General features: G+C 41.5%; 1 protein-coding gene across 3 annotated transcripts in view; it reads right to left on the bottom strand.

The window, feature by feature from the left end:
* Window positions 1-4,070: 4,070 nt before the first annotated feature.
* Window positions 4,071-12,507, bottom strand: part of LOC148530746 (uncharacterized) — a 134,599-nt gene continuing 126,162 nt past the window's right edge. For all 3 annotated transcript variants that reach the window (XM_088468364.1, XM_088468365.1, XM_088468366.1), the window contains 2 exons: window positions 12,265-12,417; window positions 4,071-8,769 (listed from right to left, as the gene is read on the bottom strand). In XM_088468364.1, coding sequence (XP_088324490.1) covers window positions 7,331-8,769; window positions 12,265-12,417 — 1,592 coding nt within the window. In that variant the 3' untranslated portion in view covers window positions 4,071-7,330. The remainder of the gene's footprint in view (window positions 8,770-12,264; window positions 12,418-12,507) is intronic.

The following is a 12,507-nucleotide window of genomic DNA, read 5'->3' as shown; positions in this document are numbered from 1 at the left end:
AATCAGAAACAAATTTGAATAATAACCCCATCCCTGTTGCATTACAGGAACGAGGATTATAACTCCTGACCTCAGGAGGGCATAAATAGCTTCTTGGAGGGCCAAGGCCTTGACTGGGTCTGAAGGATGAGTTGTACAAAAAAATCTTCTGAGAAGGATGCATCAGGAATGTGAGGGCGTATGCATGAGAGACCACTTCTCGAAACCAAGCATCCGTAGTTGTCTGATGCCAGGGGTAAGAAAACTGGAGAAGTCTGTCTCCTACCCTGAGATCCCCCAGGGGAAGGCCCACTCCATCAGGCAGCGGGCTTACCGTCCGGCTTGGAGGCTGGACGTTTGACTGACCAGGATTTCCTTGTCTGCGTTTTCTTGCGGGAAATATCCTGTCTGAAGAAAGACTGTCGCTTCGCCCTCCGCTATGGGCGAAAGGACTGCTGCCTATACTTAGGGGTAGACGTGGAGGGCAACCCAGCAGATTTAGATGCTGCCAGAGCAGTCACTAATGTCATCCAATTCTGGCCCAAACAATACATTCCAAACAAAAGGCAAAGACTCAAGGGCTCTCTTGGACCCTGTATCCGCCTTCCAGGTTCTTAGCCACAGGGTCCTTCAAGCAGCCACCGAGGTTGCCAATACTTTAGAAGCCAAAATACCTGCATCAATAACTGCTTCTCCAACATACGCAGCTGATTCTCACAATTGGCAGAGATAAGACAGCTGTTCTCTGGTAGCATCTGGTATACTATCTTCCAGAGACGTTGTCCATTCTTCCATAACCTTGGCCACCCAGGCTACGGCCAAGGCTGGCCTGGTAATAGCTCCAGATAATGAATAAACTGATTTCCAATAGTTTTCTATCTGTAATTTCCTTAAGTGAGGATGCGACAGGAATAGGTATTGTAGAGCTCCGGATCAATCTTGTCACATGGACATTTAAAGTTGGAGGAACTTCCCATTTGTTACACTCACTAGGTAAAAATGAGTACCGAGAAGTTAAATTCATTGTCGCATGGAAACGCCTATCTGGAGTATTCCATGCTTCAGACATGAGATTAGTCAGTTGTTCAGACTGAGGGAAATAATCCTTTGCCACCTTCTGACGCCTAAAGACCGGAGTCTTAGATTTAGGCGGAACCTCCTCTTCCTTTATACTTAGGACAGATCTAACTGCGCTCACCAGAGAGGGGACATCCACCGAGGATTGGTGGTCTTCCTCAACCGAGTAAGAACCCGAACTCTGAGCATCAGAGTCTGATGATGATGCCGTGTGAGGATCCTGAGGCAACGCCTGAAGGGATACTCTCTTATGCTTTTGCTTTACCACAACAGGACTATTTGCTTGCACTACCTGTTGAGTGGCTATAGATGGCATCATACTCTGACTAGAGTGAGCATAAGCATCAAATCAAAAAGGTTCATGGCATACATATACATAGGATGTAAATGCTGTGGGTACCCCTAAATGGGATGTACTACCATTGCAGGAGCCTGTGAAGTTACTGCACGGTCCACTTAATTTGACAAAACCTGAGACCAAGATGCCACCCAAGGTGGTTCTTGTGCAGGTTCTGGTGTACTGGATTGAAGAGGTGGCAGTTTACAACAGGCCCTACACAAACCTTCTTGGACAAAATGCTGCTCTGACAGGCCTCCCAAACAGGATTTACATGATACCAGCGTAGGAGGCTCAACCTTTTTCCCAATGCTCTTAGACATAAAATGTATCACAGGTATATGGTGTAAATGCAATGTGACCGTCTTCTCAAGTAAATGTGAAAGACAATGAAAAACCCCACACACCTGTACAGAGGGATGAGGAGAAACACAGTGATAGATATATCTGACAGTTCGAAAATAAAGGCAGTGTCAATACAGCAGCTAGCATTACAGTCACATACAATGCAAATATAACTTTATATGCCAATGCAAATGGGCTCTGAATAAACTGACCAAACCCCCGGGGAATTGGTAGGATATAGAGCACTGCATACCTGACTCAAGGGAGAGGCCTACAGGGAGACTGACTCTCACCTCTGAGAATCACCAGCTTTCAGCAGCGCACCATAGGTGAACTGCGAGCGTCTCAATACACGAGGAGGCCATAAATAACAAACCAGATGTGGGAACCCACACAGGAGGTTGCGTCTGGGTTGGGGGAGGAGCGGCCGGGGGAGCGCCTATCTCCTCACAGTAGTAGACGCTTACTAGTGTGCTGCTAGTGCATCTGCTTCCCATCCCTGGCATCAGACGATACGGCCCCGGCGGTCTAAGTGAGAACGCGGCTCATGGGCCCTCACTAGCAGCAGCCTCTGGTGCATCTCCTACACCGGAAGCCAGGACTGCAGCGCATGATTCCCCAACAAGTGAGGAATCGCCTTACCTTGTCGTCTGATTGCAGTCCGGGCCCCAGCGGCGCTGCTAGCTAAGCTTCGCTGAGACCCGGCGAAATTCCCAAGGGAGCTGGCATTTCGTCATCAACGGAGGTAGTAGGAGCTGTAGTACATGCATCCCTTTGGACGATTTAGGCAGCGGGGAAGGGGGTAGTTAGGGTTAGGCACTTAAGAGGGGGGATTAGGGTTAGGCATTTGGGGGGGAGGTTAGGGTTAGGCGCCCCTAAGGAGGGTTAGGGTGCTAGAAAGCTGTAGCTGTTTGGTGCAATGGATTACTCCAACAACATATCCCATGGTATCCCTGTGGACCCTATGAAACCCAAAGAAGAAATGTAAATGTTGCAAACTCATAAATGGAGTGATAAAACAGGGAAAACTAAAACAGGGCTTCAGTACACACCAATATAAAGACAATTTATGTATTTTTAGTAACAACTAACAAGTATACTTGATCGCAGTTTCTTTCAGTAGTTTTATCGGAATGGGTACGGGGATACCGGCGTCGGGATTAGAATACAGACACTTGTCGGTCAGTATTCTAACCCTCCCCCTCTCCTAAACCTCCCTCCCCGGGGCCTGACCCTAACCTCCCCCTACCCGCACTTAAACCTCCCTCCTTAGTGCCTTACCCTTCCTCTAGTGGCTAACCCTAACCCTTCCCCCAACCCCACTACTTACCCTTAGGATACCAGCGGTCGTGATGCAGAAGACAAGATTCTGACAAGTGTCAGAATTTCGGGGCCAGCATTCTGAGCACCGTAATACCTGTGATCGGAATATTGACCACATCCCGTATTATCTAATACAGCTATTGAGTATCCTCACTATCTGGCAGGGGCAGAACAATGGAGGCGCCTGCCACCGGGCTCCAGCACTGAAGGCGCACATCCTCCATTGCCCACAATATATTCACCCAACTTTGGGTTGTACCTATGTCCCCGGAGTGTAGAATTACAGCCGCCCAATACATGGCACCTCTTCCTGGCACCTGAGAAGCCACAATACACTTGTGGAGAACTCCATGTCAGATCATCAGCTGCCTCCTCTGTCTATCTATAGCCTATATCTATACTCATTGGTGTTGCTGCTCCTCAGCAGCTTTTATCAGTGTGACAAGTCCGGTGACAACCCCCCCCCCACCCACACCCCCACAACTGTCTCACTCCTCCATGGCATGCCTATATTCTGTGTGCAACTGCAGGTGTATCGGTTTGCGAATGCTACATTACAGTGTCAGTGGTTTTGATGTGGGGGGGGTACCAAATTATAACTTGCCTCCGGGCGTCTGGGATGAATTTACACCACTGCTATCTGGACATACCTATTCATTTGCATAAGTAATTCTGGAACCATTTATTACAGCGTCAGAGCCCTGTGGTCTTTAGTTTTGCTTTTCAAACTTGAAATGAGTAGGTTTTATTTGTAACTGTCATATGTTGGAGCTTTTTATTTTTCTTTGAGATCCATTAAATAATGGTGCAAATAAATTCTTTGTTGTTCTTATGACAGAAGCAGACAGATTTCTTTGTATATACTGTATAAGGATGTGCTGCATAAACACCGAGGAACCTACCTATCTTCAGGGCTGCAAATTCAGGAGAATTTTAAAAATGAATTTATAACAGATTTTTAGACAGAAACACCTACAGTATTACAGTAACAACTTTTTATTTTGGTCTGAGAAATGGGTAACATTCATGAGTTCTATAGGAAGACAACATGTAGAAGAAATTAGTAATTAATAATGGCACCAGAAACATGAATTAAGCTATAGGAAAGAAAAAAAACTGCATTCCTATATTAATAAACAGAAGATATTGTAATTTTTTAGCAACTCTTTAGAATTTGATTTCCCAAAGTTCCATTAAATATGATAATACGTATTTAAACTCAATGAAGAATGGTTTATCTAGCTTTTCATACACAAGTAAACCCAGGGGGCAGTACAACACATTCAGAAATATGGAGCCATATATGCTGGTTGGTTAGTCATCTCCGTCACTTGCCTACAAGTTTTACCCTGTATAAATTGAAAGTAAAATATTTTGGTAAAGGTGGTATATGAGCTCAAGGTAGTATAGTGGGATGCAATCATTGAACATTTTTAAAATGTACATTGTAGGGCTGAGGGAGTATACGGTCAAAACAAGCTGCTGATAAAATGTTAAGATGCTGATAAGATGTTGGTCCTCAGGATTATAATAGTGCAATAGAAGGGAGTAGCAGGAATGGGTTCCAAGAGTAACATACCTGCTGCCACCTTTACGGGATGTAGTTATGAGACCGAAATCTGTATGTCTTCTAATTACCCAAATGACTATAAACAAAGAAGCAAACATCAAAGTGCATTAAGGTTCCATAAATGTGTCCCTATTAAGTAACTGAGCCAATCCCATCATTTTCATTCATAGCTGAAAAACATTTGTGTTCACCCCAGGTGGATACATTTCAGAGGATAGAAATCCAGTGCATCATTGGTTGCTGTGTATTGATATTCAGCATCACTATCTGCAGAGTTTAAAGTTTGAATAATTATTTTGATGTTATAACTGGGATGCTCACATGACTTGATGTTTGCTCTGGCCAAAAAATCCACCCAATACTTAAGGTAACAGAAGAACGGACTCCCCCTTATCTTTTTAATATGCCGTTGGTGCAGCAGGAGTATAAACTATGGGAAAGCATGCATTGTGAATAAAATATTGTGGATGGAAAATGTAGGCTGTCCTTGGAAAACCGTGACATACAGCAACTTCATACAGTATACTGAAATAGAGTCACTGGGTTAAACCAGGTAGTACTATAACCAGGTGAGCAGGGTATCACACATACTCCTCACCTATTTATATGAATACTGAATACCATAACTTTCTATGCCCTTTTCGCTATGTGGACTTTCATGGCATGTGCAACATGTTGATTCAGAATTCTTTTATTTTTGGCTTTAATAAGACACTTAAAGATTACGGTCTGTAATTAACTGTCTAAAATGTTCAAAAAATAAGTACATTTTGAATTTAATTTGAAGTAGGTGGAATCAAATAGACTAGGTTACATATGAAATGTCTAAATAGAAACTTTAATAGGTTGTTTTTTCTTTTTCTGCAGACAACCCCTTGCTAATCAATCCAGCCCCCTTATATAGCACGTAGGCAAGTGGTCCTCTCAATAGCCCTCCCGTTCTCTGAATAGAACACTTTGATATCAGCAATGGATGAAGCAGTCCATCCACGGAGCAATAGCAGAACTGTATTGAAGCAATACGGGTGGTTATAACTAGGGATGTGCAGGCTCGGATAGGTTTGAATTTGCACGCCAAGTTCAGATATTTCCCTCCAAAAATCGGGTCCCAGAAAGAGGCAAAACGTCATCTTTCACGGACAATCATCATCATCATTCCTGGACTTCCTGAACGGGAGGGCGTGCAAAATCAAACCTCTCAGAGCCTGCACATCCCTACTTATAACATACAAATTTTCCTTGCAACAAGCAGAAATACAGTACCTAGGTGGGTCCTAGGTGGGGAGACCCACTATATGATATAGCGGGACTGATTAAAAAAAAAAAGAGTTGTTGGCAAGTGGACAATCCCTTTAAAGGAAACACGATCCGCCTACTTTGAAGAAATTAGTTACTGTAAAAATACATGCCCAATATTCTCAATATGGGTTTCAGCAAATAAGGCCCGATGTTTCTACAGCAATGAAATTACAATGAATGTAATAAAACATTCTATTAAAAAAAGCAAGTAGATAAAAACTTGTTTATCTATCCCTCTCCTTTACAGATTACAATATTTAACAATTTTTTTTTATTTTTTTAAAGAAATAAATATATTACAAAAATAATGGAAAATTGTGGAGCCTTTGGTTTTCACCCATGTATAAAATAAATTTTATGTTTAAATAAATAAGTACTAAATAATTATTTTAGAAATAAACCGATTCGTTCCTTGACTGGTGCATTGGCCTATTTGGCATAAGCTTAAATGTTATTATTTTAATGTAATTTTTTTCACTGTTCACTATGCATTTTACTGTTGGATATTGCTCGTTATTGCATAGTTTTTACTTTTTCTAAGAGGTTTATTATGGAAAACATTTGTATAATGATAAACTTTTTTTTTTGTTTAAAGATTAATAGAAAAAAAAAATAGATGAACACTGAACATTATAAACAAGCAAAGAGCATTGATGAATATTCCTCGCCATTAGTAAATAATACAAGTAGATGCATATTTTATACATAACACTGGAAATGGAGTGACGGCATGAAGAATCATTTTAAATCCCACCCAAAAATCAATACAAAAGAAATATGAAGGTCCCCATGCTCAATTAATTAAATTATGTGAGCTGAATTCTACATGTGCAATGAGCTGTTACTAGAAATAAAAACTACTGGAAAATTGTACAGAAAGCTAGTCATTGACAGTGTAGGGTTTTCTGGTCAGCATGGCTGAAATACATTAATTTAGAAATTCGGACTCCCCAGAGAAATTCAACTAATAAGATGAAAGTTGTCAATTCCAATCCCATAGAAATATCCATATGAATATGCCAGTAATGATTTAACAAAGGTGTTGTTATTGGACAATTAGGTGAAAAAATATATTGTCCCCCTTAAGATACTCAATAATGCTTTCTCTCTGCCCAGAAACTGATTAAATGCAAGTCTTTTAAAATAAACAAAATAAAATCATAAAAATAGTAAAAAATAAGCACTTTGTGATCTGTTTGTATTATAAAACAATAATAAAAGTTTTTAAAATCCAGCCAGTCAAACCAGTGTAGCTGAAAATACTAGGTCTAGTTCTGTTTCCATGTGTCTATGCTATAGATCATGCCTTGTTTTTATGTCCCGCATAAAAATGGCTTACACACAGCACAGCACAATGAAGCAAAAACAATAGCGTGTCATGCATCATCTTCTGTTCTTGTTTAGAATGTTACTGACTTGGACATTTTAGCCATGGGTTGATTGCTTGAGTAGAAGTTGTTATTGGAAAGCGATTTGGGAATAACTGGACATTTCTCTGGTAGCATCGGCTTTGAGCTTAGAGGTGAAATTTTTTTGCATTGACTCATGGGACCATTTATGTGATATACAAGGGGTCCACAACCAATTTGGTCTCCAGGTTCTTCCTGTGCATTATGCTTACCAAGTGTAATGGGATGCTTGGAACTATCAATCAACGATTGTGTTGCTTGCTTGCTATCTACGATGCCCTGGCTGATCGCATGAGACACTCGAATTGGGGTAAATGTCTTAATAACTTGGCAAGGGCTATAAGTACTATTTAAAGATGGTGTAGAGTTTGTACGACAATTGATTGGCTCTCTCTGGTCACACTGGGTGATAAGTAATGTTGGCACACTGCACGATGGCCCTTGATGACTAGTAATTATAGGTTGGAGCTGTAGGAGCTCACCTGAATCGTTAGTCTGCTCTGTGACCAAATCCAGAGCATTACATATGTCAGACTGCCATGACTCTCTTTCCAAATCATCCAAGGATGATTCTGTGGGGCATGGAGGCCATTCTTCCTGATCGGAATGTGACATATTATCATACTGCGAAGAACATCTTCTGGTTTGTACACCAGGCGGCAAGAGGGAGACCAGTTGTCCTGTATCAGTGAGGGCGGTGCTTTCTTCTTTTGGAGTAGAAATATCATATTCTGTTTCTTGGGGAAGAGACAAAGAATCATTTGAAGGAAAGTCCTTAACATTTGATAAGGTCTCACTCTCACTTTGAGAAGTATGAGCGATTTCAACTGAATGCGGCTGGTATGGTTGCTTGTCATCTAAAGTTGAGAGTGTGGGAGCGGTGCCTGTAATATCACTTTTCAAAAGTTGCTGTGACTGCACTCTATTAGTAAAATCTCCCAAGATGGAAATGTCTGTTATCGTGATACCTTCCATTTTTATAGAAGAGATGGCTGAATCTTGTACTGAAGAACTACCTTCCTGTATGATACATGATTCAGGAACCTCTTGTGTGCACACACCATTTTCTAATACATGGTCGGGGAGTTCTACTGTTTCTGCTCCAGGATTAAATATTACAACATGCTGCTCCACCTGCTTGGGAGGATCCATCTCATTTGCAGACTGCCTCACTGTGCACGGAACGTCCATCCCTCCTTCCAACTTAAGTCTAGAAGTTCCATTTTGCTGTGGAGCAGATGTAATGGTCTTGCTTTTATCACTGGTGTTTGAGTTATTCTCATTTACATCAACGGGAGTCTGGGAACTTTGTTGGGGACCCTCACTGTCTGTCTTATTCTGTACATTGGTCTCTGCAACTTGTTTAACTGGAAGTAGGTGAACAGGAACATCCTGACCCAAGGTCTTTTGGGGGAACTCTTCAGCCTTTCCTACAAAAAAAAAATAAAGAGAAAAAAACACTAAGTAGTATAATCCAATCATTTCATGTACAGATGTGTCCTTGCTTGTCTAGCCTCAATACGCCATGCAGTGTGATATGCCTGGCATGAGTGAGCCTCGAGGTCCCGTGAAACTGTGCTACTGTCAGGCGTCTTTTTTTGCAAAAAATGTGTCTTAAGTCATAATGCGATGCAACTAGGACGTACCAGGAGACTGCACTGATTAATTTGATATGTGAACTTGGCATGGAAAAAAGATGCGGCCATTTCATCGTAGCACTTCGCATGCTGATTGAGAAACTACGAAATAGTGGGTTTGATCCGAGCTCAGCTACAAGATATCAATTTAAATATATGCAAAATATGCTCTTACTTAGCTAGTGGCAAAACAAAGTAAATAAAATTAAATAAAGTAAATTAAATATATACATACACCTTGATAGCAATATAAGAGGTTGAATATTTTTTATGTTGTGGTTAGTGAAAACTAGAACCAACTGATGTATTTATAAACACCAGATAGACACACATGCTTATTCAAAGAACCTTACTTAGTATGTTAGGTTGTATCACATATATATGTTTTCCAAATGACAGCCTAGATACTTCTTGCTATCAGTGATATACAGACCTAGGAGGTAGGTTTTGTGAGATGCTAAAAGTGGACATCACAGTGCTTGCACATACACACTTGTAAACCAGGGGAAGCCTGAAACTAGCATTTGCTTATTATTGCTCCTGTGACTCTACTAAAAGATGCGAGAGCGAATGCAGCAGCGCCCACCTCTGAATCAGGTGTATAGGGTACAAAGAGACTATTTTGTAAAATGCATCTGGGAACATGAAAGAAAGTAGGATATTCTCTAATTTCTTCACGTGCTTGGTAAACTACCCATGTGCTCGGGTAAGTGCTAGGTTGTGGCACAAAGGTGACCAAGTGTCACACACAAGTCATCAGGACATAGAGAATATTTTGTTTTCAATTAATTTGTAATAACTTCTTTCCTATATCTCAACTGTTAATGTGACTTCAATATAGCTATAAAAAAAACTGATATTTCCACTTTTACTAGTGTCATTTTATGCCAACTGCATGGCAGGATTAAAATAAAATGTGGCCAGCTTGATTGAGGGGCTGACTTCCTGTCTGCACTGTATTTGCACTTGTCCATAGAAAACAATGGCCCTCATTCAGAGCCGCTCGTTAGCGGCAGTACGCTCGTTCCGAGCGATGTTTGCACATCTGCGCATGCGTACGCTTTTTAGTACGCATGCGCGAACCAGTCAGTGCGGCCGAAAATCGTTTGTACGCTATATAGCAAGTGCCTGCTATTTTGAGTGACAGAATGAGGCGTATGTGGGTGGTAACAGGGGAAGGTGCTTGAAAATGGGGAGTGGAGATCCGAACGCAGGCGTGCTTAAAGGTCAAAACGGGCGTTTTATGGGTGTGTATATTTAAAACAGCAGCGTCAATGACCACGTCACTGGGTTATTTTAGAGCCAGAACTGCTCGCAAATTTGTGGTAGCAAACACCAACCACAAGAATAGCGAGCAGTTCATACGCTGGTCGATGTACTCGATTAATCTAATAAATAGCGGACATGACGTATGGTGCGAGCGGCCAGGGGGCGTTTTTAACAAATAAACGAGCGTATGTTTTGCTCGTTCGTTCAGACTTAGAGGTGTGAACAGACTGCAATGTGCGTACGGATCATTTGAATAGCCACCCCTTGTTTTTAAACGAACGACCGCAAATAGCGAACGGCTCTGAATGAGGGCCAATGTTCCCTATGTGAAGAACCAGCTCTCCCTCAGTTAACCAGTTAAGGATGAATAATGCAAAGATCCTTTATAAGACATCCAAGCAACAGAAAACATTATGTAAAACAATCACACTGGACACAAACAAATGCAGTTCAACAAGAAAACACTTGTGTATTGTTGTATAGTATACAACTTCATCTAATAGCATATTTTGTATGGCTGCGTTATCTACCTTATAGAAAGGTATAAATATTCCTAAGTAAAAACGAGAGAAGGAACCCCCCATTACTAGCAAGACCATGCTCTCTTTGCTCCATGTAATATTTTACGTGACCTTCAGCATGGGTTGGGTATGAAATCCTGGCTGTCGGGATGCCGCTGGTCAGAATACAGACAGCGTCATCCCAAAAGCCAGAATCCCGACACCCATAGGAAGTGATGGTAAGTATTTTTCTAACCCCTACCCTTACCCTAACCCACCCTCCCCGATGCCTAACCCTAACCTCCCCCCCTAGTGCACCCTAATGTAAACACTCCCTACCCGTTGCCTAACCCTAACCCTCCCCCTAACACTCCGATACTTTACATGGCCACTCACCATTATTTATGTATTTATTTAGGGGAGATTTATTAAGTAGCAGTTTTGCAAACAGTAGCATATTGGATGTGGTTTTCATCATAAAACCACAAAAAGGGGGCAGATCATTCCTTGCTGGCCTGCACTGGGTAGGACTTGGAACTCCATAAACAATATGCTAATTTTGTGGATTTCCGTGTTAGTTCTATTAAAATCAATATACTATAGAGACTGCCATTTCTCTTTCAAACACTGTCACCAAAAGACTTCGATAGCATTAGTCTAGAGTGGAAGGAAATTTCAACTTAAAATCTTTAATGTACAAAGATCAGTGACAAGGATTTTAAATCCCCAACTTCCGCAAATAATATTATGCTGCTTGTCTTCCACAGACTGTGCAATGAGTAAAAATGCGTGGGCCGATTTAGAAAAGATATAGCATTGGCAGCCTGGCTAAGACTCTCCCAAAACGTGCTCCTTTTGTTGCCCCAAGCATAGAGACCTCTCCCAGCTCACTCACCATATATTAGATAACCCCTGTCCATCTGGATGCATTGCTGCAGGATATATAACCTAGCCACCTCCCCCTCCTTTGTGGGTTAACCTGACATCTGTTAGATGAATTGTGACCAAAATGGGTCCTGTCTGCACATCTGGTGGAGCTGAATTTAAAGCCTTGTGGACTGATATCAGAAGCCTGATTTTCTCTCATTACTGTCATGCCTCTACCACAATGTAACTTCCATTCATTCCTCCTGTCTGATCCGAATGTCATTAAACACTTAAATATTTTTTATCAGTCAGCCTTGCAACATCAAATTCGCAATTTCTAACTTCCTAAATTACACATTTATTGAGGTCGGAAGGGGAATGCTTATATTTTGTTCAATTAAAATAACATTAGGTGTAGGTGTGATTATAAAAGACAGAGGTGGTCATATGGGACCCTTGTCCATTGGACAAAGACCACAGGGGTATCGACAGTGACCCAGCCTCCTCCCGCCCCTTAAAAATCTGTAATGATCCCAATGCTGGACGGCCCATGCTGATTAACAGAGAAAACAGCATTCCTGTTATAATCACCCAATGCCACTAGGGCGCAAAGCAAGAAATGTATAGAGAAATGTATATTGGACTATTGTACCTGGTGGTGGTAGCTCAAGTTTCATCTTCCGTAGCTCAGCCATAGAGGTCTGTAACTGTTCAACCACAATATCATCATCATAGCTCAAGGAACGTGCGATTTTCTCTTGGAGAAACTCCCGAAGGTCTTCCATGGACATCTTCAGCAAGCGTTCTGCACAAAGGATAAGAGTAATACTGAAAGTCACAGTTTATGTGCCAAAAGGCCTGAAACAAATGAATAGAAGACACCTACTTTAGATAA

The sequence above is a fragment of the Taudactylus pleione genome, unplaced genomic scaffold, assembly GCF_031769625.1.
Source record: "Taudactylus pleione unplaced genomic scaffold, aTauple2 ptg000085l, whole genome shotgun sequence".
Taxonomy (NCBI): Eukaryota; Metazoa; Chordata; class Amphibia; order Anura; family Myobatrachidae; genus Taudactylus; species Taudactylus pleione.
This window is presented reverse-complemented; position numbering and strand designations above follow the sequence as displayed.